General features: G+C 58.7%; 1 protein-coding gene across 2 annotated transcripts; it reads left to right on the top strand.

The window, feature by feature from the left end:
• Positions 1-695: 695 nt before the first annotated feature.
• On the top strand, positions 696-25,262 carry TNKS1BP1 (tankyrase 1 binding protein 1). Of its 2 annotated transcripts, none has more exons than XM_061201766.1 (12): positions 696-820; positions 3,959-4,066; positions 5,149-5,782; positions 7,272-7,341; positions 11,378-12,754; positions 14,780-16,902; positions 22,534-22,918; positions 23,136-23,286; positions 23,398-23,525; positions 24,223-24,380; positions 24,617-24,689; positions 25,174-25,262. In XM_061201766.1, exons 2-11 carry the CDS (start codon positions 3,973-3,975, stop codon positions 24,675-24,677), a joined length of 5,181 nt encoding a protein of 1,726 aa, XP_061057749.1. In that variant the 5' UTR covers positions 696-820; positions 3,959-3,972; the 3' UTR covers positions 24,678-24,689; positions 25,174-25,262. The 2 variants fall into 2 exon arrangements, with proteins under 2 accessions (XP_061057749.1, XP_061057750.1); XM_061201767.1 differs by lacking the exon at positions 696-820 and adding an exon at positions 3,446-3,634.

The following is a 25,262-nucleotide window of genomic DNA, read 5'->3' as shown; positions in this document are numbered from 1 at the left end:
AGCAGGGGTAATGGAAACCTGAGCCCAGAGAATTGGGGAGGATGAGTGGTGTGTGTGTGTGTGTGGGGGGGTGGGGGTGGTGTAAGTTTGATGGAGATGCAGGAAAGGTGTGGAGTATGTGTGAAGCTTTTCTTATGGGAGGAAAGGGGTATGCCGCATTTTTAGGTTGGGAGGAATTTAGATATGGGAAGGGAGCATAACAGGAGATAAATGAGGACTAGCGAGGAAAATAGAGCTTCCAGTCATCCCCGCGGTGGCTCTAAACCTGAACTTATACACGTGGAGTGGCCACGTTGCGTAGGCTCTTAGGTGTTTGCACAGGAAGCCTCTCTAGTCCGCCAATGGTTACCTTTTCTCTAGCCGTGACTCTATGGTGCTGCAATCAGTACAGGCGGCTGGGCCTGAGAATGGGGCCGTCCTAAGGCAGTCTCCTCTCTAGGCAGTCGTCTCGGTGGCCATTTTGCCCAAGCGCTCTTTAGCAGCTAAGTTGCGTCAGTGTCGCCGGGGTCTGAGCCTGTGGCAGGCCCCTCATTTGCAAGACTCATTAATAATTGAGTACCTGGGCTGCGCCTATTTGCGTACGACCCGGCGGATTCTGCACGGTCTATCCACTCCCGGTTTTCACCGGTTCATGGATATTCATGAGGCGCTTTGGGGGCGTGGACATGGGCGGAGCTAGGGGCGGGGCCCCGCCACAGCTCGTACTGGCTTGGTCCCGCGGTGACGGCGGCGGCGGCGGCGGCAGCGGCGGTAGCGGCGGCGGAGACTGGCATCGGGGTGCCGAGACCGAGCAGAGCGGAGCCGGATCCTGGGGGAGCGCGTGAGTGTGCGGGGGCGGGCGGGAGGGCGAAGGAGGGGGCGGGGTCCGGCGTTGGGGGCGGGGGAGAGGCATGGAAGGAGTGGGCGCTTTTCAGTCGGGACCTCGGTTGAGATTGGAGGGAGGGGGGTCACCAGGAAAGTTTGCAGGGGTCGGGGACGCGGGGTAGGCGGAGGACACAGGGGACCTGCCGCGTGTGCGCGGGGGCGGTGGGTGCACGGTCTGGAGCTCGTGCTGACCGAGCCAGAAGAAAGGGGGGAGGGGGCGAGGGCTTGAGGAGGAGCCGGGGGCAGGCGGCGCTGCTGGAGGGACCCCCGCCTTTCCCTACCCCCGGGCCTGCGCTAGCCCCCTCCCCCGGCTCCCTCGGCACGCCCACAAGCACCCCAGTCCGCCCCCACCCGGTCCTTGTCCCCAGTCCCTCGTCTGTTCGCCGGCTGCTCCACATCCCGCGCACAGGTTCTCTGCTTCTGTCACCGCCGCCGCCCCCTCCTCCTCCTCTTCTACCCTGTTCTCCCCTCAGGCTGCTGCCGTCCCTCTGTGTCCAGAGCTCCCCACTGGGGCCCTCCAGACGGCCCCTCGCCCCGGGCTGTTCCGTCTTCCCGTTGGCCCTCCCTCCTCCAGCAGTTTACAAGCTGTCCCTTCCGACCTCTCTGGCCCCAGATCCGGCCGGAGATCCCAGGTCTATAGGGCCGACCCCGCCTGCGGCGATGCTTCTCTGGGCCTCTGCCCCGGGGCTGGAGCTGCCTGGCCTCTCCCCTGCCCTTCTGGCGGCCTGCGCTCCCAGGGGTCAGCTAGCCTCCTCCTGACTCTTACGGATTGGGAATGCTCAGAGCCACTGAGATTTTACAGCTTTGGGCTCTGGCCTTGGTCACCTGGGTTTCCTGGCTGGGGCCTCTGAACTGCTGCGACCCCCTCCTCTTGGGGAAGGCGAGCTGCAGCTCCTCACACTGCTGAGGTGTCCACCAGGCCCCCAGGTGAAGGGTTTTTCGGTTCTGGACCAGTTCCTCTCCATTTCTAACCACCCACACCATGTCCCTGGTAATAATGTTCAGGGACAAGGAAACAATCTTGTGTTTTTTTAATTTTATTTTTTCCCGTCATGTGCCCCTCCTCCATGCACACTTGGACCGGCTGTGCACAGTTACTCACCCACCCACCCACAGTGAGCATCCTGTGTGGTAGTTGGCTGACCAAGGGATTGACAATCATGGGTCTCTCTCTACCTCCTTCATATTCCCTCCCATCTTTCAGACAAGCTGGGGCAGGGTAAAAGTGAGAGGTGGGTGGGTTTTGCAATGGTTGGACACCTGAGGTCCCTTCGGATTTGGTGCTGTCTTGCCAGACCAGCTGGAGTGGGTGACTTTGAGGAAGGCAGTGCCCCTTGCAGGTTGGAGAAGGTTGGGTCGTCCTCGCTGACTGTGGACACACAAGGTGATAGGAAATACCCCTCTTCCTTTGGAACAAGAGGGGCAGGGCTCTGTCAACCTGGGGGGGTCTTGAGGGTGGGATGGTGCTTCAGGAGCCAGGGTGGGAACTGAGGAGGTGGTGAAGTGTCTGAAGAGCAGGTGACATGACTGGGGCCTGCAGGAGAGAAGGAATGGTCTGGAACAACGGAAGCCTGTGGTTTGGGGAAAGGAGGAGGTGGTCACCAATGTGTTAGCTTATTGGTGACACTAAATGGAATCATACTAATAATGGCCAACATTTATTGGACACTTATTAGGTGCTAGGCATTGTGGTCAGCAGCTGTGTGCATCCTCTCATGTAAGCCTCTCTCTTTTTTTTTTTTTTTTGCTGCGCTGCATGGCATGTGGGATCTTAGTTCCCTGACCAGGGATCGAACCTGTGCCCCCTGCAGTGCGCAGTGAAAGCGCGGAGTCTTAACCACTGGACTTCCAGGGAAGTCCCTCATGTAAGCCTCTTAACAGTCTCAGTAACTGTGTTTTTCACATAGGGAAACTGAGGCTTAGAGAAATCAGCAATGTGCCTAAGGTCACAGAGCTAGAAAGTGGTAGATCCACCCAGCATTTGAATCTGGTGTAGCAGACCTGAAGCTTCTGTTACAAGCTTAGAGGAGGGGCACCCGATTGGCTTCTACCATAGGGTTGTGTCATTAGGTTTAACATTTCTACTTCAGCCCCCCTCAAAACCCCTCAGGTCAAGTCTAGGCTGGTGAGTGATGCCCACATACATTCATAGGCTGAGGCTGTCCCACTGTGACTGTCCAAGAAAGGGAACCCTAGGGAGTTTTCCCCCAAGCCACCCCGCCCCCCGGATGTTCTCAAGCCCTGTCCCATTCTCCCAGCCCAGGCCTGGGCCGGCTCCTCCTTCCTCTTGGCGAGGCTCTGGAAATCCAGTGGGAGGCCATTGCTATGGCAACAGGACTAGGCCCTGACTTTACCTCATCAAATTCCAAGCTGAAGCCAAAGCGATTGAGAAATCAAAGAAAAAAATGTATTCCAGATGTTTACTTTTTATTCCTTATTTTTCCGTGTTTGGATGAGACAGCTCTGAAGGAGGCGGGAGTGGGGCAGGGATGTGGAAGGAGGAGGGGGGAAGCGGGGGGAGAGGGAACCACTCCCAGCTGCAGGAGGGAGGGAGAGAAGGAGGGTGAGCAGGAAGGGGGAGGCAGGCAGGCAGGCAGGCAGGCAGGCAGGCGGTGGGGCGGAGCCCCAGGTTGGGGAGGAGGGAGCGGGTTTTTCCCGTCTCCCATGAGGTGATTCACAGAGAGACTTCAGACTTTGCGGACCTCTTACTCTGCCCCTGAGTAGATACCTCGAGTGGGGCCACCGGACCCCGGGGGGTGCCTTGGGAGAGGTAAGTGGGGTGCCACGGAGAGCAGGCCACGGGAGGGAGCAGTGCGTGGCTCCCTGAAGCTCCAGGACTTTAGGGTTAGGAGACAAGAGTTGGAGAGTGATTTGGGAAGTGTGGAGGGTGTGGCGGCTGGGGACCTCCCTTGACCTCCCCCAGCCCCCCCTCCTGAAGTTCCCTCTTCCTGTCCCGCACTCTGCCTCTGCCAGAAGTAGGAGACGTCCCTCGCCACCGAGCCTACTGCCAGCGCCCAACCCTTTTGCTTTCTCTCTTTTCCTGGGTCTTCAGCCACCCCAGCTCACACCCCTCTGCTTCCCACTTCTCACGCAGGTCTGCCGCATGTGATGAAAGTATCTGCTCTCAGGGAAGGCACAGCCATGGCTTCCCTACCGCCCCGGGAGCCGGAGGAGGAGTTGGTATCTGCTGGCTCTGAGCCAGGTACCTATGGGTGCAGGGTGGGGCAGCGGGGTGGCTGGGAGGAGGGTGGGAGGGGCGGAGGCTTGAACCCCCATTCTGTCTTGGAGCGGTTGGGCGAACGATGACTCTGTGCAGTGGGAGGGAGGGAGGGAGGAGTACTGAGGACGGGCAGGATGAGTCTGAAAGGTTCTTAGCTCCCATTGAGACCCTTCAGAACTGTTTGAGATCATAGCTCTCCAGCAGAGGAGAGCAGACTAACCTTGAGATGGTGTGGATCAAACCACATGTTTGACAGAGGAGGAAACTGAGGCCTAGGGGGGAAATGGCATGCACCTATGGATTTGAACCCAGGCCTCCTGGCTCCCTGTCTAGACGCCTTTCTTGCCGTGAGCCAAATGAGTGGGCGATGAAGGATTCTATTAAAACGGCCGTGGCCATGAGTAATTCAAGGTCTTTTATTTGGTATTGAAATGCCTTACGTAGACGATAGGTTTCTGGTCTTTTTTTTTTTTCTTTTTTTTTCCTCCTCCTATACCAGATTTACTTCTGTTTGGCTTAGGTCAATAGTAAGTTTGCATTCCTGATCACACACCAGATGACAGTGGGGAGGTGGCCTGGGTGTGCACTGGGGGAGGGGGCCGCAGGGTGGCAGAGTAGGGAAGCTGAGCTGGGATAACAAGTTTACTGTGGATGGTAGTATAGCAGAGTATCATGTAAGAGGAGAGGACTACATTGGGGAGATGGTGGGCTGACTACTTGATATGGGTAAGCAGGTACTCATTTATTAGCTCATTTGCTCATTTATTCATTCATTTGTTAAGAACGTGTACTAGGTGCAAAGTGGGTACAGGGAGAAATAGCTGCCAGCTGGACCCTTAAATAGCTTTAGCTTATAAGGGGGATTGACTAGACATTTTGGGAATTTGGAGATGGGAGAAGATGTTTCTGGCATGTGTATGGAAAATCAAGGAAGGCTTCGTGGAAGAGGTGACATTTGACTTGTACCTAGAAGGATGTGAACATTCTGAGTTTGTACGGTGGGAGATGAAGTTCTGCTTGCTGTTCTTCTGACATCCCCCGAACCAACCCTTTCCTTTTGGTAGGTGACGCTCGGGCCAAACCCCCTGTCAAGCCCAAACCCCGAGCCCTGCCCGCCAAGCCAGCCCTGCCTGCCAAGCCCAGCCTGCTGGTGCCTGTTGGGCCTCGGCCTCCCCGGGGTCCTCTGGCTGAGCTGCCTTCTGCTCGCAAGATGAACATGCTGGCGGGACCTCAGCCCTATGGTGGCAGCAAGCGTCCCCTTCCGTTTGCACCAAGGCCTATGGCTGAGGCCCCTACTGGAGGAGAAGCCACCCGAGAGACTGTGAAAGAGGAGCCTGGGAAAGAAGAGGTAGCCCCCTTGACACCTCCAGCTCGATGTGCCGCCCCGACGGGTGTGCGGAAGGCACCCGCCCCCTTCCGTCCAGCCTCGGAGCGCTTTGCAGCCACCACAGTGGAAGAGATCCTGGCCAAGATGGAACAGCCAAGGAAGGAGGTCCCGGCCAACCCTGACCGCCGCTGGGGCTCCCGCCTCACCTTTAACCATGATGGCAGCTCAAGATATGGCCCCAGGACCTATGGTGTGGCCACAGGTCCCAGGGATGAGGATGGTGGGACCCTCTCCAGGGAATGGGCCCAGGAGGGGCCGGCAAAGTCTCCCACAGAGTGCCCTGAAGAGCCCAGCAAGACCCCCGAGGAGAGGTGAGGGGGTGGGAGGCCGTATGTTTGGTTGCAGCCTGGAGGACAAAGTGGGTAGTTGCATCTGGGATTGTGATCTTCGCTTTTAGGTTAGGTCTGAGTCACAAAACATCCCGCCAGCAGACAGTGCTACTGTGTTCTTTTTACAATGATAGTTTTCTATACAGAGTTGATGTACGTTTATAGTAGAGTTCAAATGTATGGTATGGAAGTTTATTTTCAGGTTTTTTTTTATACTGAGAGTCAATCTCTGCCTCACTTAATCCACAGCCATGCTGTTTAGTGAAGGGAATATTAGACCCATTTTAGAGATGAGGAAACTGAGGCTCAAAAGTGACTTCCCCTGGTCCCTTAGCAAGTGAGAGAGACAGAGCTGGGGTTTGAATTCGGGTCTGTTTGATTCCAGTGTGTGCTTTTAACTTTAACTGCTAGCTCGTGCTGTGGGTGCAGCCGTGTGCCAGGTGCTTGTGTGTGTGTGTGTGTGAGTGTGTCAGTTTGAGGAGGGCACAGTCTGGCTGTGAGGAGGAGTCTGATGGGAGAGGAAAGACATGAACACACCTTGGTGCCAGGCCAGCTAGTGTCAACGCACAGGAAGTACAGCTAGGTTGGAGACTGTTGCGTATGGTATACTTGCCTAGAGTTGGTGCCAGTATATAAAAGAAGGCTGACCAGGAGGTGCCCCTGGGCACTGGAAGAGGCTGAGGGCTGTCAGCTGCATGGAGGCCATGCTCAGGGCAGGGAGAGCTGCTTGAGGCACTTGGCAGCTGGACCCCTGGCAGCTCTGCTGGGCCCACAGGCCCCTTCCCACTCCTGCTGCTGTGGAGGGCAGGGCCGCTGTGGTCTGAGCTGAGCTGGAAGGTAAGACCCTTGCCCTACCCTGCGCTGCCCTGCCCTCCAGCCTTTCCCCTCTCTCACCTTAAAGTGCCTGGAAGGCAGGGCCTCCTATCAACCCTTTTGTCCCAGGCCTGGGCTCCCAGGAGGTCACACCCTGTCCAGGCTGGGTTCCGACCTTCATCTTCCCCTCCTTTGCTCCAAGCCAGGCTTAAAATGAACAACTTCAACCTTGGAAAATCACTCTTCCCTCTTCCCCCTTTCCCTCCCCCTGCAATTCCTCAAGAAGTATTGGCAGGGCAGCGGGACCAGCTGCATTCTCCCTGGTGGCAGGAGAACATTAACCCTTTAAGGGAAGGGGGGCGGGTATCTTTTTGGGAGCCATGGAGGGGTCTGGGCAAGCTGCATCCTCTTCCCAATGGAGTTGGGGGAACTTAACCCTTGGTGTGTAGGTGGGGAACAGGCACTGTCTCTGGGGCACTTTGTGGAAACTGCATAGCGTCTCTGTCCCCCAGTAGGAAATGCCTGTGGGAGGTGGGAGGCAGTTAACATTGGATGCTGTTGCAGTCGCTTAGGCAGACCCGTGATCACCTCTCCCTTATCTACCCTGTGACAGGCCTTTCCATTCTAGGCCTCCATTTCCCCTCTTTCTCCCTCACAGGAACCCCCTTTCGGACCTGGCCTTCAACGGGGACCTGGCTCAGCTGGCCAGCTCTGAGCCACCTACTGACGTGAGTTACCCTCCGGTTGCGAATCAGAACCGTGGTATTTTAGAGCTGGAAGGGTCATCTAAGATCATCTCTTTCACCTCCTTGTAGTTTAGATGGGGAAGCGGAGGCCGTGGAGGAGGTGACTGGCCCAAGGGCTGGCCCTGGGACTCAGATTTCTCCACTTCCAGGCCACCCTGGCTAAGCGTGGCTCAGGCCCTGAGGCTCTTACAGTGTCCAGAACAACTGTCCTTGATTACCTACTGTGTGCTGGGCACATCCCAGGAATGTTGACTAACTTAATCCTTGTGATAACTCTAGCTGGCAGGCCCCTTTGGTCCCATATGAGAGGTGAGGACACCCGGCCTTGAAAGGTTAAGTAACTTACCCAGGAGCTGAGGCAGGATCTGAAGGGTCTGAGTCCTCGGCTCTCCCTGGCTGGATTGCCTTCTCAGGGTTCAGAAGAGAGGAAGAGTCCTTTCTTGGGGGTTTCCTGCTACATCCCCTCTCCTGACAGTGTGCTCAGAGGGCAGACGGCCTGAATTTCTGAGTAAGTGATGTGAAGGGTGGTCCTTCTTACTCACAGAGCCCTTGCTAGCCAGAGGCTGTCCTATCTGCCCCATGAGGGAGACCTGACTCCATTCATTTGTCTGTCCAAAAGTATTTATTGAGCAACTACTGTGACTTGGGTACTGGGGAAACAGCAGAGAACGAAACAAAGACCGCCCCTGCTCTCAGGGAGCTCACCTTCCAATGCGGGGAGGCAGATGCCAACACAGACATCCCTGCGAGCCAGCAGATGTGTAGTGTGTCAGACAGGTGCTGGGGACACCTGGAAGGGTTCTGGGGTGAGGATAACAGGGGGAGGCCTTGCTACGAAGAGGGAAATGGAGTGAGCTATGTGGATGTTGGGGAATAGCATTTTTGGCAGAGGGAACTGCAAGTATGAAGGACTTGGTACCTTCCCGGCAAGGAAGCCTGGATGTCTGGATCGCAGTGAGAGAGGAGGAGTTGGGCGATAGGGAGGACTCAGAGGTGATAGCCTTGCAGGCCCCTAGGAGGACCTTTGCTTGCGTGAGGGGATTATGCCATTGAGGGGCTGGAGGAGAGGAGTGACCTCTGCTGTTTTAGTTGTAAAGAGTCACCCTGCCCTCTTGGTTGCAGGGAGCCCAGGGCAGCAGCAGGGACTAGTTAGGGGGCTGTTGGGATAACCCAGGTGAGAAATGATGGGGTCATGGACTCTGGAGGTATAGCCCGTGGTGGAGATGGCGAGCAGTGGTGGCCTCTGTCTAGGATCTGAAGGTGGCGTGGACGGGATTTGCAGATAGATTGATGTGAGGAGAGAGCAGAATCAAGGGTGACTCCAGGGCTTCTGAGGTGAGCGATCAGAAGGTTACCCTCTATGGAAAAGGGGACTTCTTAGGGTGAAGCAGGATCGGGGGAGATCAGAGGAGCTTGCTTCTGGATTTGTTGAGTTGGAGATGCCTTGTAGACATGCAAGGGGAAACGTCGAGGGGGCAGTGGGATATCTGAGTCTGGAGCTGCAGGGCCTTGTCAGTGTAGGGGTGGTAGTAAAGACAACTGAGATCACCAAGGGAGGGGGTGAGGCATAGGAGGGAAGAGGAGGAGGCCTAGCAGAGGAGCGTGGAAGAAGCGGGAAGGAGCAGCGGTGAGGTAGAAAATCCAGCCAGCGTGGAGTGCTCTGGAAGCCAAATGAAGCTAGTAGCTTCCAGGACTGGGGGGGTGGGGGGGCGGGAGACTGGAGGAGGGCGGATTAGTGGTCAGACGCTCCCCACGGGGCAAGGAAGATGAGCACTGAGAAATGGGAGTTAGCTGCAGGGCGTCATGGGTGACCTTGACCAGAGCGGTGGGATGGCGGGCGAGGAGAGAAGCCCATTTGGAGGGGGTTCAGCAGAGGATGGGCGAGAGAAGCTGTGGCGATAGATACTGAATGCAGAGCCCTGTGTTTAAGGAAAAGGGGTGGTAGCCAGGGAGAGAGGAGGAGTCAACAGCACTGTGTGTTTTTTTTTTTTAAGCCAGAAGAAACGAGAGCAGTTTGTGTGCTGATGGAAATGATCCAGTAGAGTAGGAAAAATCAGTGATGCAGGACAGAGAGAGGAGGAGTTGGCCTTAGCTCTGAGCAAGGACAGTTCACGACCACGGCAGGGAGCAGGGTGCTTGGGCTCCTGTGCAGGCGGCGGGGCTGTGGGTGCTGGTGTGGGTGTCCTCCGCCCACGGCCCCTGCGTTCTCAGGGAAGGGGGGCAAGGCCGTCAGCTGAGAGAGCCCGGGAGGAACTATGGAGTTTTGAGGAGACCAGATGGGAAAGCGTTGCCTGGGGGGTGGAGGGGGTGTGCAGTGGGATTGCTGGGCCGCAGGGAGCCCCTCTGAGGGCAGGGGGGGTGAGCCGCAGGAGGCCCAGCCATCCTGGTTGCATGCTTTTCTCCAGCCCCCTCCAGCACAGCTGCCCGGGTGCAGCCTTGAGGTGGGGAGAGCTGTGTATTTAAACAGGTTAAGCAGTAGGGTGAGGGAGGGAGCTGTGTAAAAAAGTGACATCAGTGGTGATAAAGAGAGAAGGGAGGGAGTCGGACGGTGAGAAGGAAGGAGGGTTAGTGGCTGTGCTTCTCAGAGGGGCTGAGGGATTAAGCGGGGTGGGGGGTGGAAAGAGGGAGGTGGACAGATGTGGGTGGGAATGGGTGAGCAGGACACCTGAAAATGAGGTTATGGAGGAGCAGTCGTTACAGGTAAGGACAAGGTCTAGGGTAGGATCCTGGGGACAGGTGGGTCACAAAGTAATCGGGGAAGAGGAGGGCAAGGACTGGAGCCAGGATGCTGGGTGGGTTGACGGTGTGACTGTTGGAATCACTATGCGTTATAACAGGGGTAGCGCTGGGGAGGGTGGCAGTGGTCCAGGAGCTCTGCTTTTGAGGGAAGGAGGGGTCTGTAGGGGGCTCTAACAGGAGGGGTTCTGGCTGGTGTAGTTCAAGGGCATGAGCTTTAAATTAACCAGAGATTTGTAGAGGGGACAGAGGGTGGAGGGAATGGAAGTTGGCCTTGAGAAGGAAGCAGGATGCCTCCCCCTGCCCAGACCCAGTAGGTGATGATGTGGCAGAAATAGCCCCATTGGCGAGAGGGCGGCAGGGGAATCGTGATCTCTGGGGGTGGGCAGAGGTCAGGTAGAGCAAGACTCACTTTGCCGTCTGGGGACAGGCTGAGTGGAAAGGTAAAGGAGTGCCAGGTGTTTGGTGGCCCCAGTGTCCCACAGCATCCATTCTTTCTCTAAGTCCTATCCTGAAAGGCCATGTGCACAAATCTTACTTAATCCTCACCTAACTGTGAGACGGACACGGTTGCCACCAGCCCCAGGGTACAGATGGGGAAGCTGAGGCTCGGAGTGACTTCTGTGCAGGAGGGCATACAGCTTACAAGGGCCGGGGCAGGGGTAGCTCTGGGCCAGGTGCCTTCCCGTGCCCTGGGCCTTTCACCTGAACGCTGAGGCCGGCCTGCCTGCCTCCTTGAGTCGGGACTGTGACACACAGAGCAGGGTGCAGAGCTCCACGCCATCCCTGGGAGGTAGGAGCTGCTCCTGGGAGCTGGTCTGGAGCTGCATGGGGCCTGGAGTCCTGCTCTGAGGCCGAACCTCCCCACACCCAGACAGCCAGAGTCCCAGTTTTCCTTTTCCCTTTGTAAAGCCAGTGTTCTTGACCCATGAACCACGGACCCTTTAGAAGATCCTTAGGTGAGCTTTGGGGTGGGTGGGTGTGGGCGGGAGGGTTTGAACCACCTGAAGTGGTGTGAGTGATACCGTGTGAATAAGGCGACGTGCATTTTGTGGGGAGAGGGCCAAAAGGAGGGGTCTGTGGACCCCGAGACGTTTAAGACACTCGAAGTCATGTGGGAGCCTCTTGCGGCCATCCTGGGTGGCTGTCCCTCTGCGCCCGGGTTTCCTCCGTGGAGTGTGAGAGTGCGAGGCAACCGCTGACCTGAGGTCTCTGTGGGGGTGGCAGGGGGCCCCCCACCCAGCTGAGTGGTGAGTGATGGCTCTTGACCTTTCTCTTGCAGGTTTCCAAGCCCCGGGTCCCCTCCAGTCCAGGCTCCACCTTGGAGAATGGACGCTCCGCCAGCCCAGGCCTCCCCGTTGAAGCCTCGAGCTCGGCCCCCGAGTCTCCCCGTCTTTCCTCACCTGATGAGAGCTCTCCCCGCCACTCACAGCTTCCAGAAGCCCAGAGCCCTGCAGCTTCCGGCACTTCTCCCTGCCTCCCCAAGACTCCGGCATCCCCAGCTGCGGCCCCTCCTGATGAGGGCTCCTGCCACCCCCCTACTCCGGGGCTCCCCTCTCTGGGAGCCCCGGAGGCCCCCAGACCCAGCAGCCCTCTCCTCCAGGAGCTCTCGGGGCGCCGCAGCCCAGAGCAGCCCCCAGCCGCCTTGCCCCAACCCCTGACGGAGGGGGGTGAGTTGCTAGACCTCCCTTGGACGTTGCCATCTGGGGAGGTGGCGGCCACAGAGGGTGAGGACCTCTGTCCCGTCAGCCTGGCTCAGCGCCGATTTTCTGAAGGTGGGCTCCGGCCGCCCGGCGAAGACCAGGAGAAGCTGGGGGGCTCGCTGGCTGCCCTGCCCCAAACCCAGGGGCGCCAGTCGGCCCTGGATCATCCCTTTGGGAGTGAGACACAGTCCAGCTGGAGCCTGTCACAGTCCTTTGAATGGACCTTCCCCACGCGGCCTTCGGGTCTAGGGGTGTGGCGGCTGGACTCCCCGCCCCCCTCCCCCATCACTGAAGCCGCGGAGGCCGCGGAGGCTGTGGAGGCTGCAGAGGCTGGAGACTGGGCTGCATCCGGCAGGGAGGAAGGAGTGTCCCAGCAGGCGCGAGGGGCCCCGCCAGCTCCAGAGGGCCCAGGAAGGCCTGGTTCCTGGGTGCAGGCGGATGATCCGGGCACCTCCCCAACCCAAAAGGGCGATGGGGAGAGCCATCCTCAGTCCCCAGCTGTCCCCCTCGAGCCCCTGCCAACAGCAGGGGACCCGCCTGGACCAGTCTTGCTGCAAGCAGAGGAGAGGGACGAGGAACGGGAGCCCCTGCCCAGACAGGGATCCCTGCTTCCTCCGCCCACCAGGGAGGCCACCCTGCCCATCCTGGAGCCGGTCCTGGGGCAGCAGCAGCCAGCACCCCGTGACCAGCCCTGTGTCTTCTTTGCCACCATCCCCGACCCCGGGCAGGCACTGCCTGCCGAGGAGGAGGCCGTGACCCTGGCCCAGGCTGAGACCACCCAACCCAGGACAGAGGTTCAAGACCCATGTAGGGCGTCCCCCGAGCCTGCAGGCCCTGAGAGCAGCTCCCACTGGCTGGATGACCTCCTGGCTTCACCACCCCCCAGTGCTGGAGGTGCAAGGCGGGGAGCTGGATCTGAGCTGAAGGACACACAGACCCCAAGTGCCTGCTCTGAGGTGAGGACAGGGCACGGGGCGGGGCTTGGGATGGAAGCCAGGACTTCCGGAGGGCTTTGTTCTTTCAACATGGATTTTATGTGATCAGAGCTTGGGATCCAGCCATGATCAAGGGCACCTAGGACGTGCCCCTCAGAGCTGTACCGTCTGGCAGAGCTGGCAGAGCAGAGGGTATGGGACGGTGCTTAGGGTTTAGTGTGAGTTCTTATCTGGCTCCAGCATCCACCAGCTGACTGGTCTTGGGAACATACCCTAACCTCTAAGCTTCAGAGTCCTTTCACAATGATAACGTTTGCCTCTTAGGCTTGTATTGTGGGTAAGATAGACATGGAAAGCGCTGGGTGCAATGCTTGGCAAACAGTGTTCAGTACATTATTATGGGTGGCATTATGAAGGGCACCAGCATAGCCAGTTAGAGCTATGGGCTCTGGACCCAGACTGCCTGGGTTCGTGTCTTGGCCCTGCTCTTTGCCCACGTGTGACCTTGAGCAAGTGACTTTTCTGTCTGTGCCTTGGTTTCTGCATCTGTAAAATGGGGAGAACAGTGAGGAGCTCTACCTTGTAGCGTGCCGGTTACAGTACCTGTAAAGTACTAAGAATAGTGCCTGGCTCATCTCGAGTGCTTGGTGAGTGTTGCCTTTTATGAACATTATTACTATTAAGCTCAGACTTGCCTCTGTAGACAGGCAGGTGAGGCCCCGAGGAGGCAGAGCCTTGTGCAAAGGTTACCCAGCAAGTTGGTGGCTGGGCCAGGGCCAGAGCGCCAGTTCCAGGGCCAGTGCCCTTTCTTCTACCAGGCTGCCCCAGAATCTCAGGGCTGGGGTCCAGGTGGCTTTTGAAATGTATTTTTCAAGCCCAGCCTGGGCTGGTAGGGGTGGGGCTGGAAGGAGGGCGGAGCCTGGGGGCCTCTGGGGGCAGAGGTGGGGAGAGGAGGAGGAGCAGGAAGGAGTTAAGACCAGGCTGGCTCCTGAAGTAGGTGTGTCTGTCCCAGGATGTGGGTGACTCAACTGGCTTCTGGGCGGGGCTGCCGGAGCTGCAGCTGCTCTGGAGGGAGCGGGGCCAGGGCCAGCGAGAGCCAGAGCCGGAGCCATCGGACAGGTCCGGGCGAGGGGAGCGGCCCAGCCCTGTCCTGGCACCCTCCGCACCCAGTAGCCTGGGGCGGGCAGGGGGCAGGAGGCAGGGGCCATGGCCCGACCTGGGGACAGGGAGCCCAGCATGTCTGTCTTGGAGAGGCTGCTGGCCAACGCAGCGCTGCGGGATGAGGCTGGCTGGCTCCGCAGCCCTGAGCCCAGGGCTCCCCCACCCGCAGGAGTGAGTCAGGGAGTGTGGGGTGGGGTGGGGTGCCGGGAGTCCCGGCTGGGTCTTTTCCCCTGTGCAGGAGGAGGCTGTCCCTTCTGCCTCCCAGGCGGGCAGGCGGGCAGGCGGGCAGGCGGGCAGGCCGGCAGGTGGGCGAGGACTGAGAGGTCTTCCCGGGGAGGCCTAGGCAGGAGGGTGCTTTCCTTAGGGAGGAAGGGGCTGGGAACTCCCGGGGGCTAGAAGGGTGTTGGGTGGCGTTGGGATTTTGCCTTGGAAAGGAGATCGTGGAGGGGCTTAGAGTTCTTGATCTCTCCTTGCTGAAAGTATAGCCCCATACCCATGTGAAGACCATTCTGCCAGGCAGCCTCTCTCCTGGCGGTTTGCCAAGTGTTGCCCAAGGGCTGTAAACATGACCATGGGATCATCGATTGAGTGTCCATGGTGCGCCAGGCGCTATGCTGAGTACTTGGCTTAAATGATTTTGTTTAATCCTCTTGTACCACCCCACGCAGTAGGAATTACCCCATTTAAGGATGAGGACCCTGAGGCCCAGAGTGGTTAAGTGATTTGCCCAAGGTCACACAGCTGGGATCCAAACCCAGGCTTTCTGTAGCCAAAGTGGGGCTCTTGGGCACTAGGCAGTGCTGACTCTCTCATTCTGGACTGATTCTCACCCTGATTGACTCTAAGCATAGTTTCTTTGTTTCTCTCTTTTTTCCTGATTCCCAGGGACTCCTTGGCTGGGCCCAGAAAGATCTGCAGAGTGAATTTGGGATTGTAGCAGACACACATCCCAGCAGTTTTAGTCCTTCCAGCTGGTCCCAAGACACTTCTCAGGACTATGGCCTTGGGGGTGCGAGCCCTAGAGGGGACCCAGGCCTTGGAGAGAGGGACTGGACCAACAAGTGTGGGCACGGAGTGGGGGAGGGGAGCTCCAGGGAGTGGGCCGGCAGGTGTGGCATCGGCCAGGAGGGGATGGAGGTCGGCAGCCAAGATGGGAGTGGAGTGTCGGCCCCAGGGGGGCTCGCGGCCCAGGACCGGGTGATTGGAAAGCCAACCCAGCTTGGCACTCCGCAGAGCCAAGAGGGGGATGTTCGGGACTGGGAGTTCAGAAAGAGGGATTCCCAGGGCTCTTCCTCCAGCCAGGATGTAGAAATCCAGGACCAGGAATTCGGGAAGAGAGATTCTCTGGGTACTTACAGCAGTCAGGATGCAAGCCTTCAGGACTGGGAATTTGGGAAGAGGGAGTCTCTGGGTGCTTACGCCGGCCGGCGTGAAGATGAGCAGAGCCAGGAATTGGGGAGGAAGGACCAGCTCGGCAGGTGCAGCAGCCAGGACGCAGGTGAGCAGGACCAGGAGTTCGGGAAGAACGATGCTTCCCTGAGCACCTGCAGCAGGCGGGGTGCAGAGCAGCCGGGCCAGGATTTCGGGAAGAGCGCCTGGATGAGAGACTACAGCCGCGGTGGCAGCTCCACGGCCCTCGGCTCCCGGGACAGAGGCTTCGGAGTGAGAGCCCTGAGTGCCGGGTTCAGCCCCGAGGAAGCCCAACAACAGGACGAGGAGTTTGAGAAGAAGATTCTGAGTGGCAGAGAGAGCCTGGGCGAGGCCAGCAGGGATGTAAGCTGGCCTGAAGAGACTGAGCCTGGGGGCTTGTTCAGCCCCAGCAGCCCCCAGTCACAGGATGGGGCACTGGGACAGAGAGACCAGAGCAGCTGGCAAGGCGGTGGTGCCAGCCAGGAGGTTGGAGGGCTGCAGGGAAGACAGCAGGCAGGGGGCCAGAGCCCCGGTGATGCCGACCAGGAAGACAGGGAGGGGGGGCAGCGAGGCTGGGCCGGTGACTTCAGCCTCGGCGTTGTCCCCCAGCCAGAGGCGTCCTTCAGCCCAGGGCAGCGGGACTGGAGCGGCGACTTCTGCGTGGAGGCTGCCGAGAGGAGCCATCAGTTTGGCATCATTGGCAACGACAGAGCGAGTGGCGCTGGCCTGAGCCCTTCTGGCAAGATAGGAGGTGGCCACTTTGTGCCTCCCGGGGAGACCTTGGCCGGGACCATTTACTGGAGGGACCAGCTGGGCCTTAGGAACTTGGAAGTGTCCAGCTGTGCGCGTTCTGGGGGCTTGAGTGAAGCCAGGGAGGATGCCATGGGGCAGGTGGGCTGGGCAGACAACCTGGGCTTGAGAGACGTGGAGCTGGCCGGCCGTCTGGAGACTGGAGGGTCTGTGGAGCCCAGGGGGATCGGAGTCGGGGAGAAGGACTGGACTTCTGAGGTCGGGTTGAGGGGCAGAGATTTGGCAGCAGTGGGGGAGGCAGGAGACCACAGCCAGGCCAGAGAGAGTGGCGTGGGGCAGACCGACTGGTCAGGTGTGGAGGCAGGAGAGTTCCTTAAATCAAGGGAGCGCGGAGTGGGTCAGGCAGACTGGACACCTGACCCAGGGCTGAGAAACAGGGAGCTCAGGGCGGGCCAAATGGACTGGGGCGACAATCTGGGCCTGAGGAATTTGGAGATGCCCTGCGACCTGGAGTCTGAGAGTTCCCGGGGGCCACGGGGGTGTGGAGTGGGGCAGACGGACTGGACCCAGGACTCGGGGCTCCGGAACGTGGAGCTCTTGGGGGCCCGGAGTGAAGCCAGGCAGCATGCGGTAGGGGAGGTCAGCCAGCCCCCTGAACCAGGCCTGAGGAACGACGGCGTCTTGTCCCCTGGCCTGGAGGCCAGAGACCCCTCGGAGGCCAGGGAGCTGGGAGTTGGCAAGACAAGTGGGCCAGAGACCCAGGGCGGAGACGCTCCCCTGCCTTCCGTGGCCATCTGCCCCAAGGAACCCGGATCAGAGGCAGGGGAATCCCCCGGCTTTGGAGTCAGGTAAGGGAGCGCCATCCCAGGGTGGGGAGGGAAGGTGTGATGGCTGTCCGAAAAGTGCACCCTTTCTAAGGGGGATAGAAACTGCCTTCCCCCAAGAACTTGTAGTGTTTGGAAAATTGAGGTGGTTTGGACTGTGAATTTTTGCTTTATTTTTATTTTTATTTTATTTTTTTTTTAATTTTTTTTAAAATTTATTTATTTATTTATTTATGGCTGTGTTGGGTCTTCGTTTCTGTGCTAGGTCTTCCTCTAGTTGTGGCAAGCGGGGGCCACTCTTCATCGCCGTGCGCGGGCCTCTCACTATCGCGGCCTCTCTTGTTGCGGAGCACAGGCTCCAGACGCGCAGGCTCAGTAATTGTGGCTCACTGGCCCAGTCGCTCCGCGGCACGTGGGATCCTCCCAGACCAGGGCCCGAACCCGCGTCCCCCGCATTGGCAGGCAGACTCCCAACCACTGCGCCACCAGGGAAGCCCTTTTGCTTTATTTTTTAAACTGAACTCTGACATACATACAGGTGAGTTCCTTTTTTGAACGATGAATGTGATGGTTGAGGTGTGACTTTTGCAACCCATGCTTTAGGCTTCCTTGGTGATTGTGAGTATGCTGGAGGATATGTCCTGTCTTTGGTTGGTTTCTGGTGGCTGTTCCCCAGGCCTCTCGGTCCTGAAGCCGCAGGTGCTCCAGGACCAGGGAACACGGATGCTTTCACAGGCTTGGGGCGGAGGACTCTGCATCGTCCTGGCCTGAGCGCTCCACGTCAGGGTGGAGCGGGCAGTGGCACTCGTTGCTTCTTGCAGCGGGTAGGATCTCTGTGCTTCTTGCCTGCCTTGACTTAAGGCCCAGGAGGGCATCAGTTTAAGAACCTGAAAGGCGGGAATTCCCTGGCGGTCCAGTGGTTAGGACTCTGCACTTTCACTGCTGCGGCCCAGGTTCAATCCCTGGTCAGGGAACTAAGATCCTACAGGCCTCGTGGCACGGCCAATGAATAAATAAATAAATAAAATAAAATAAAAAATAAAACAACAACAACAGAGAATAAACCCTGGTTTAAAAAAAAAAAAAAAAAAAAAGAACCTGAAGGGCACTGGGACCTGGCTCCTGGCCCCATGACCTTGGCCTCCATGCACAGAGTTTCTGAAAAAGAACTTTCCAAAAAAAACCAAACCGATAGTTTTCCGAGCCAACCACAGTCTGTCCCTGAGATTTTTCTGTTCTAAAACCAACTGAGGTGATGTTGCACCTGGTAAGGGTGCTAAAAAGGCATTGTTTCTATTTCCCTAACATTTCCATCCACTGAGGTTGGGTTTAATTCTCTTGACTGAGTAGCAGGTTTGACCTTTTCCAACCCTGGAGCTTCTCACCTGGCGTGAAGGGAAGAAGGGAGGGGGGTGTTGGATGGGATCTGTGTTAGAAGTGGAAGGGGCTGATGGTAGTGGGAGGGGGGCAGGAGGGACCAGGAAGTGTCTAGAGGGAATCGGTGGGGTGTTGGAGGGGTCAGGAGAGGCATTTGGGGTTGAGGAGGAGGGAGAGGGGAAGGTGGACAGAGCCTGGGGCCAGGACGATGCCCCGGGGAGTATTCTGGGGGCTCAGGCTGCTGAGGGGGAGATGGAGGAGTGTGGGCAGAGGTGAAGCCTGCAGGAAGGGCTTGAGTGCCCGGGACTAGGAGTCCACAGGCTCCTGGGATCCTGCACAAGTTGCTGGACCTCGCTGAGCTGTAACATTCCTGGTGGGAGGAGAGTGTAGGCTCCCCGTGGTTGCCCCGGATTCCGCTTCCCGGGACTCTCAGAACTTCTCAGAACTCCGCAGTGCCCCATGCTCAGCTGCACACTGCATCTCACTGATCTTCACACCTACCCTGCGAAGCGGGAAAGGGATTTTATCATCTCCGTTTAACAGGTCGGGGAGTGGTGTGACCCGCTTAAGGTCACCGAGCCAGCAAGGTCTCTTTCTGACTTCTGTGTCTTTACTGCGTTCAAGGCTCTTAGACTACCACGCAGTGGGACCCACAGGCCTCCACCTTTCCCCGAAGATTGGGGTGGGCCTTGGGAGGGGGAAAGCGAGAATATCTCCCCTTGTTTCGGATGGAGGGAGAGGCTGGCTGGGGGACTGGGTTGGGGAAGGGGAAGGGTATCGGCAGAGAAGCTGGGAGTCCTCAGCGCTCAGCTCTCTGAGCTCCGGTCTCCATCACACCTTGAAAACGCTTGGGTTTTTCCGGCCATGTTGCGTGTTTGGAAAACGGCACCGTGTACTCAGTGAGCGTACAGGAGACTTAGGGAGTATGGATATTAGCACTGAAAGCACAGGAGTAAGGGATCCTGTATATCTTTCTCTAATGTGATGTTTCTCAAGCTTATTTGACTAATATCCAAGGGGTTGGTGTTCTGAGCATCTGACTTAGGGAAATTCTACCCTCTGGAAAGTTGCTCTTTAGAGGAAATTTTGGAGGTTCTCCTGGTAACGAGAAGTCCTTGAGGACAGCTCAGAGCCGGCTGGCTTTGGGCCTGTGTGCCAGGTTTGAGTCCTGATTTTGCCACCACCCCTGTGACCTTGGGCAAGTCCCATCTCTGCTCAGGCGTCCTGTGTCTTGTCTGTAATTGGGAGTAATCGACCCCCGACACCCACAGCATTGATCTTCACACCTACCCTGTGAAGCGGGAAAGGGATTTTATCATCTCCGGTTAGCAGGTCGGGGAGTGGTGTGACCCGCTTAAGGTCACTGAGTCAGCAATGTCTCTGGAGTTGGGCTAGGAGTTCATACACAGGAAGTGATAGAAACCTGCCTGGCACGCGGTCGTCACTGACCGAATGCTCACCACCAGTATCTGTATCTGTTTTGCAAGTGTGGATGGACGTGAGGGGCTGTCCCGAAAGTGAGGCCTTGGAAGACACTTTGGTCATCATCCTGTGTGGGGCAAAGGTTCCCCTGCTGGTGGTCATTGGCTGTACCACTGTCCATATAACTGGGACAAGAGCGGCGTGGGGGAGAGCTCAGGCCCCTCCCCTCTGTGTCTAGGTCACCTCGTCCTGGTGGGAGTGGCGCTCCTGGGTCTCCTGAGAGCTGTTGCACTGCCCTCTCCTCTCTCTGGCCTCCTGGTCATCTCCTGCCCCTTCCCCCAGGCCGCAGCGAGGCAGAAGCCTCCCAGCCATTTGGCGGGGTGGGGGGTTCTTCACAGAATGTGAGAGGACCCGCAGGGATACTGAGGCCAGCTCCTTCATTCCGTGGGTGGGGAAGCAGGCCCAGAGAGGCAGTGTGACTTTCTCAAGGCCCCACAGCTTGTGAATGTGGGCTCCTTCACGTTCCCTTGGGCCCCAGCCCTGTAACCATCTCTCTGGGTGCTCTTTCTGTCTCTCTGAGGTCAAGGTCAGCTGCTGCCCCTTTAGACACATCATTCCAGCTTCAGTCCTCGCCTCTCTCATTTTCGGTCTTGAAGCCTTGAACACAAGGAAACTGATTTTTTGTGCATCTACTACATGCCGATCCCCATGTTTACACCTGGAGTGGCTGTGGGGGTGAGGTTGGATAGAGTCCCGGCCCTCAGGAGCCTCTAAGTCCAGGTGGGTGAGGGGTAGAGATGGTATGAGACAAGTCCTCAGGCCGGGAACCTGTGTTGAGCACGAGGATGATTACCCTAAAAATTCATCAAGGGCTAACTATGTGCTGGGTGTATATTTCTGCCAACAGACCCGGCAAAGTATAGGTACTTATATTATCCCCATTTTACAGATGAAGAAACTGAGGCTCAGAGTGGATAAGTAACTTTGCCAAGGCCACAGGCAAGGGGTGCAGTCCATATGTGTGCTGGAGTGGGCAGTGCTCAGGACGGGTTCCTGACTTGCTTCCCTGCCAGGGAGCGGCTCAGGTTATAGGTGTTCTGGGTGCTCCCAGAACAAGGAGAAGGAAAGCTTCTCCCGGGATGGGAAGAAGGATGAGTGGGGTTTAGACAGGTCAGCAGGGATGAATGCTTCCCTCCCCCACCCCATGGTCACCCCCAGAGCCCACCGAGCTCCTCCACTGCCCTCTGCCCACGTGGCTCCGGGCCAGGTCTCGCTCTGGAGGTGGATCTTTCCATCCACCCATCCGCTGTTTCACGTCCCCTTAGCTCTCGGGGCCTGCCCTCAGCCTCCTCACTGCCTCACCCCGGGAGAGGCTGTGGGCAGGGCCTCCTCAGGCTGGGTGGGGTGCGGCCGCTGCCCCCTCCCTCCCTGGCCTCCCTGATTTTAAGCAGCGGGGTAAGCTGGCTTTGGCCCCCCTCCAGGGCTGCTCCTGATTCCGCTGCCTTGCTGCACTTCTGCTGCTACCTCCGCCTCCTCCCTCCCTCCCAAGACTGCTTTAACTTCCATCTGTCAGCAGCTTGTGGAAGGACAGACTGACACACGCTCTCTCCTGCCCTATCCCCTTCTGGCCTGGTACTGACTCACCTGCTTCACGCTCTTCCCCTCCAATCTGGGACTCGTGGCCTGGCTCCAGGGTGCTGTCCTGCCCGCCTTTCCCATGCCTGTGTGCACGGTGTGTGTGTGTGTCGGGTGTGGCTCTGCTGTGCTTGTGGTGTGGCGGGTACGAGGTGTGTGTGGAAGGAGTGACTGATGAATAGTGCACACTTCCTTGCAGGAGATGTGCCGTGAGAGTGTGCAGGTGTATCTGTGTGTTTCAGGGGGGCAGCTGGGCAACACAGTCTCCTCGTGTGAGGAACGTGAGCTAGTGAGAGTGGTGTGCTGTGCCTGGTGTGTTCTTGTCATGCTTTCAGGGAGCGGCGGGCAGAAGACGCAGACGCCGTGTCGAGGTGCAAGGTGACCCAGCCTCTCATTCCCTCGGCAAATATTTGCTCCGTCCCGCTCCTGGCCAGGCCCTGGACCAAGGGCTGGGAGCACAAAGGTGGCAGGGGGCCCGTCTTTGCCCTTGAGTTGCTCACAGATGGGCAGTGGGGACAAAGAACCACAGACTCTGAGGCAGGGGCTGGGGCAGGTAGAACCCAGGGCTTGCAGGGCTGGGGAGAGCGCTGGCTGGGGGAGGGGAGCCGGCCGGCTTCAGAAGAGGAAGTGAACTGCAGGGAGAGTGAGCAGAGAGGCAGCGGGGGAGCCTTCCAGGCGGGAACAGCTTGTCCAGATACACAGTCGGACACATAGCCATCTGTGAGGGCCCGGGTGCTCAGTGAGACTGGGGCACGGGGAGGGATGACCTGGAGGGTGGGGGCCGAAGAGGCAGGCTGGGCAGATGGACCGCTGCCTGGCTTATCCCAAGGAGAGTGACCACCCAAGCTGGTGCCCTGGGGGGGGGGACACACTGACAGCATCAACAACAGCGACGGTCGTGGTAATAGTAACCGTTATTTATAGGGCATATACCGAGGGCTCTGCACTGTGCTGGGGGCTTTAGAGTCTCACTCCAGTCCCCCAGTGATTCTGTAGTTAGGAGACCCCGAGGCTTTTATAGGTGAAGGCACTCATCCAAAGTCTCAGTAAGTGGTGGACCTGGGATTTGAACCCGCCAGGCTGGCCCAGGTGCTGCCCTCTGTGCTGTGTTGTATGAGGCGCCTGTCGGGAGAAGCATGGAGAAGAGGGAGAGGTTGGGGAAAGCGCCCTTCGGGGAGGGAGATGTGGTCCCACGTGACCTTGGCCTCTGGTCCTTTGCAGCCCTGGCGGATGCCTGGCCCGCTCCCCGCCCTCCGGCTCCCAGGGCCTGCTGGAGGAGATGCTGGCTGCCAGCAGCTCCAGGGCAGCGGCCCGGAGGGAGTCGGCAGCCTCGGGCCTCAGGGAGCTGTCAGAGGAGGAAGGGGCCACAGCAGGCGCTGACCAGGGGGAGCCCCTGGAGCCTGGCCGGGACCCTCTGCCCTCCTGGAGGCCCCAGCCTGATGGTGAAGCCAGCCAGACAGAAGAGGTAGACGGCACCTGGGGCCCTGCAGGGACCGGGCGGAGCGAGCGGGACCGGACGCCGACCCCACAGTGGCCCCCCACCCCACAGTGGCCCCCCCAGGGCCCTCCCGCCAGCTCCACTGGTCAGGATTTCTCCTTCATTGAGGTCAGTGGAGGGGAGCCCAGGGCAGTGGGTGGGATGTTGTCGGGGGTATGGGGGTGGGTACTCGTCCCTTGGGCCTCCCTCATCTGTGTGGGCCCTGAGCAGTCTCAGTCCGGGAGGCAGAAAGCAGGAAGCTCCGGCCCAAGGCTGTTAGCGGCTCCCCTGGGATGGGGCAGGACCACGAAGACGATGGCAGTGGTGTTACCCTTGTCCCGAGCAGGACACCGAGATCCTTGACAGTGCCATGTATCGGAGCCGTGCCAACCTGGGGCGCAAGCGTGGGCACCGGGCCCCGGCCATCCGGCCTGGGGGCACGCTGGGCCTGTCGGAGGTGGCAGAGTCGGACGCAAGGCTGTTCCAGGACTCTACAGGTAGGGCCGGGGTATCGTGTGACGATGTCCGTGTCCATGTCTGAGGGCGGTGCAGGGGCGGGGAGGTCTGGGGTTGCCGCCTGTGCTGAGCCCGTCTCTGGGCCCTTGCAGAGCCGCGGGCTTCACGGGTACCGTCTTCAGACGAGGAAGTGGTGGAGGAGCCTCAGAACCGCCGGACACGGGTGACCAAGGGGCTGAAAGTCAACCTCTTTCCTGGCCTGAGCCCATCAGCCCTGAAGGTACCGTCTGATAACGGGGCCATCTGACCACCTTGCGTCCAGCCTGCCTTCCCTCCATCCATCTTCTCATTCCCGATCCCCTTCCTCCTGTTCTTCCTCTCACTCTGCTCTCCCTGTGCTGCGCGCTAAGTGGGATGGAAGGAAGAACAAGGCGTGTTTGTGTCCCACAACTTCCCAGGGTAGTGGGGGACATGAGCCGTGCCATCATTAGCCCTGGTGAAGGGAGAAGTTTAGGTGTCACTGGGGGGGGGGGGTAGAGGTAAGAGGTGGGCCTGCTCAGAGGGAGGGAGAGACAGTGGGTGCAGGAGGCGAGGGTAGATTGGGGAAGGCCTCCTATGAACATGTGATTGTAGCTTCGAGGTGCGCGGAGGAGTGGGCTGTGCAGGGTGTGAGGCGGGGAGACATTCGAGACAGAGGGAACAGAGGCGCAGGGATGGGAAGCCACTGCTGGCTTTGTCCAGCCCAGTTAGTCTGGATTCATTTCAGCAGTGTCTCTTTGAGGGCCTGCTGTGTGCCAGGCATGGCTCAGCTCTCGGGGGAAGCTCATCTCTAAGCGACTTTGCATCCACTGGGGTGAGAGGTAGAGGGGGTCTGAGCCTGATTCTGGGGACGGCGTACTCTGGGGAGAAGGCCTAGCCTTCTGTGGATGCTCTTCCCTGCCCCTCTGACATCTGTCTGCACCTGGCTTGTCTCTCAGGCCAAGCTGCGCTCCCGGAACCGCTCGGCTGATGAGGGGGAAACGACAGAGAGCAAGTCGAGTCAGAAGGAGCCCGTGATCCTTCGCTCCAAGTCCTGCAAGGTCCCGGGGCTGGGGAAGCCCCTCGCGTTACCTCCCAAGCCAGAGAAATCCTCAGGGTAGGTGACCTACGCGCCGGGCATTCACTGGCCTCACTGCGTTGGCCTTAAAAGGAAGACCCTGCTTTACAAGAGAGGAAAACTGAGGCTTTGAGATGGTTGGCATGACCCAAGTCTGCTCTGTTCAGTTGGTGCCGGAGTGCTGGTCTCTAACCAAGCCCGAGGCCACCTCTCCCGGTGGGAGGGGCGTTTCTGTCCCTACCACTCCCTTCTGACCTTCGCCCTCTGCCTTAAAGGTCAGAAGGATCGTCGCCCAACTGGCTGCAAGCCCTGAAGTTGAAGAAGAAGAAGGTCTGAGAAGTCACTGAGGTGAGGGCAGGAGCTGGGCTTGGGCCTGTCTGGGGTTGGGAGTGGGTTCAGGGCTGAAGAGGGCCTGCCCTGGAGGACTCAGGAGGCCCCAGACCCTCTTCTAGACCTGAGCTCTCCATCCCTCTTTCTCTGCGAGGCTGGAAGCAGGCAGCTGAGGCCAAGTTCCAGAGACCTGGCAGGTCCCTTGGCTTGGGGCCGTCCATCCCCACCTTCCTTCTTGGGCTCAAGGAGGGTCCCCTGTGCCCTGTAGGTGGCCTGAGCGTGGTCTGCCCGCCCTTCCAATCTGGGACCCTGGGGTGCATTCACTAGGCTCCAGGTGCCCAGCAGGGTCTCCATCGCACCGGGCTCCGCTGGGGGAGCCAGGCTGCGGTGTGGGGAGGCGGGTGCGCGGTGGAGGGGGTGTGGAGAGGTGGGGGAGAGACGCCGAAGCGCCTCCTCTACTCCCACGTCTCTGCCTGACCTCTTCTCTTTCCTTCTGTTGCAGGTCCTTCCCATCTGGCAGTCTCAGGCAGTGCCTGTCCCTGTGGGGTCCCCGGCAAGGAGACTGCTGAGACCCCCACGCCCCAGGCTGCA

Source organism: Eubalaena glacialis, chromosome 10 (assembly GCF_028564815.1).
Source record: "Eubalaena glacialis isolate mEubGla1 chromosome 10, mEubGla1.1.hap2.+ XY, whole genome shotgun sequence".
In the NCBI taxonomy this organism is placed as follows: domain Eukaryota; kingdom Metazoa; phylum Chordata; class Mammalia; order Artiodactyla; family Balaenidae; genus Eubalaena; species Eubalaena glacialis.
The sequence above is the reverse complement of the archived record's forward strand: the minus strand, read 5'-3'. Positions and strand labels throughout refer to the sequence as shown.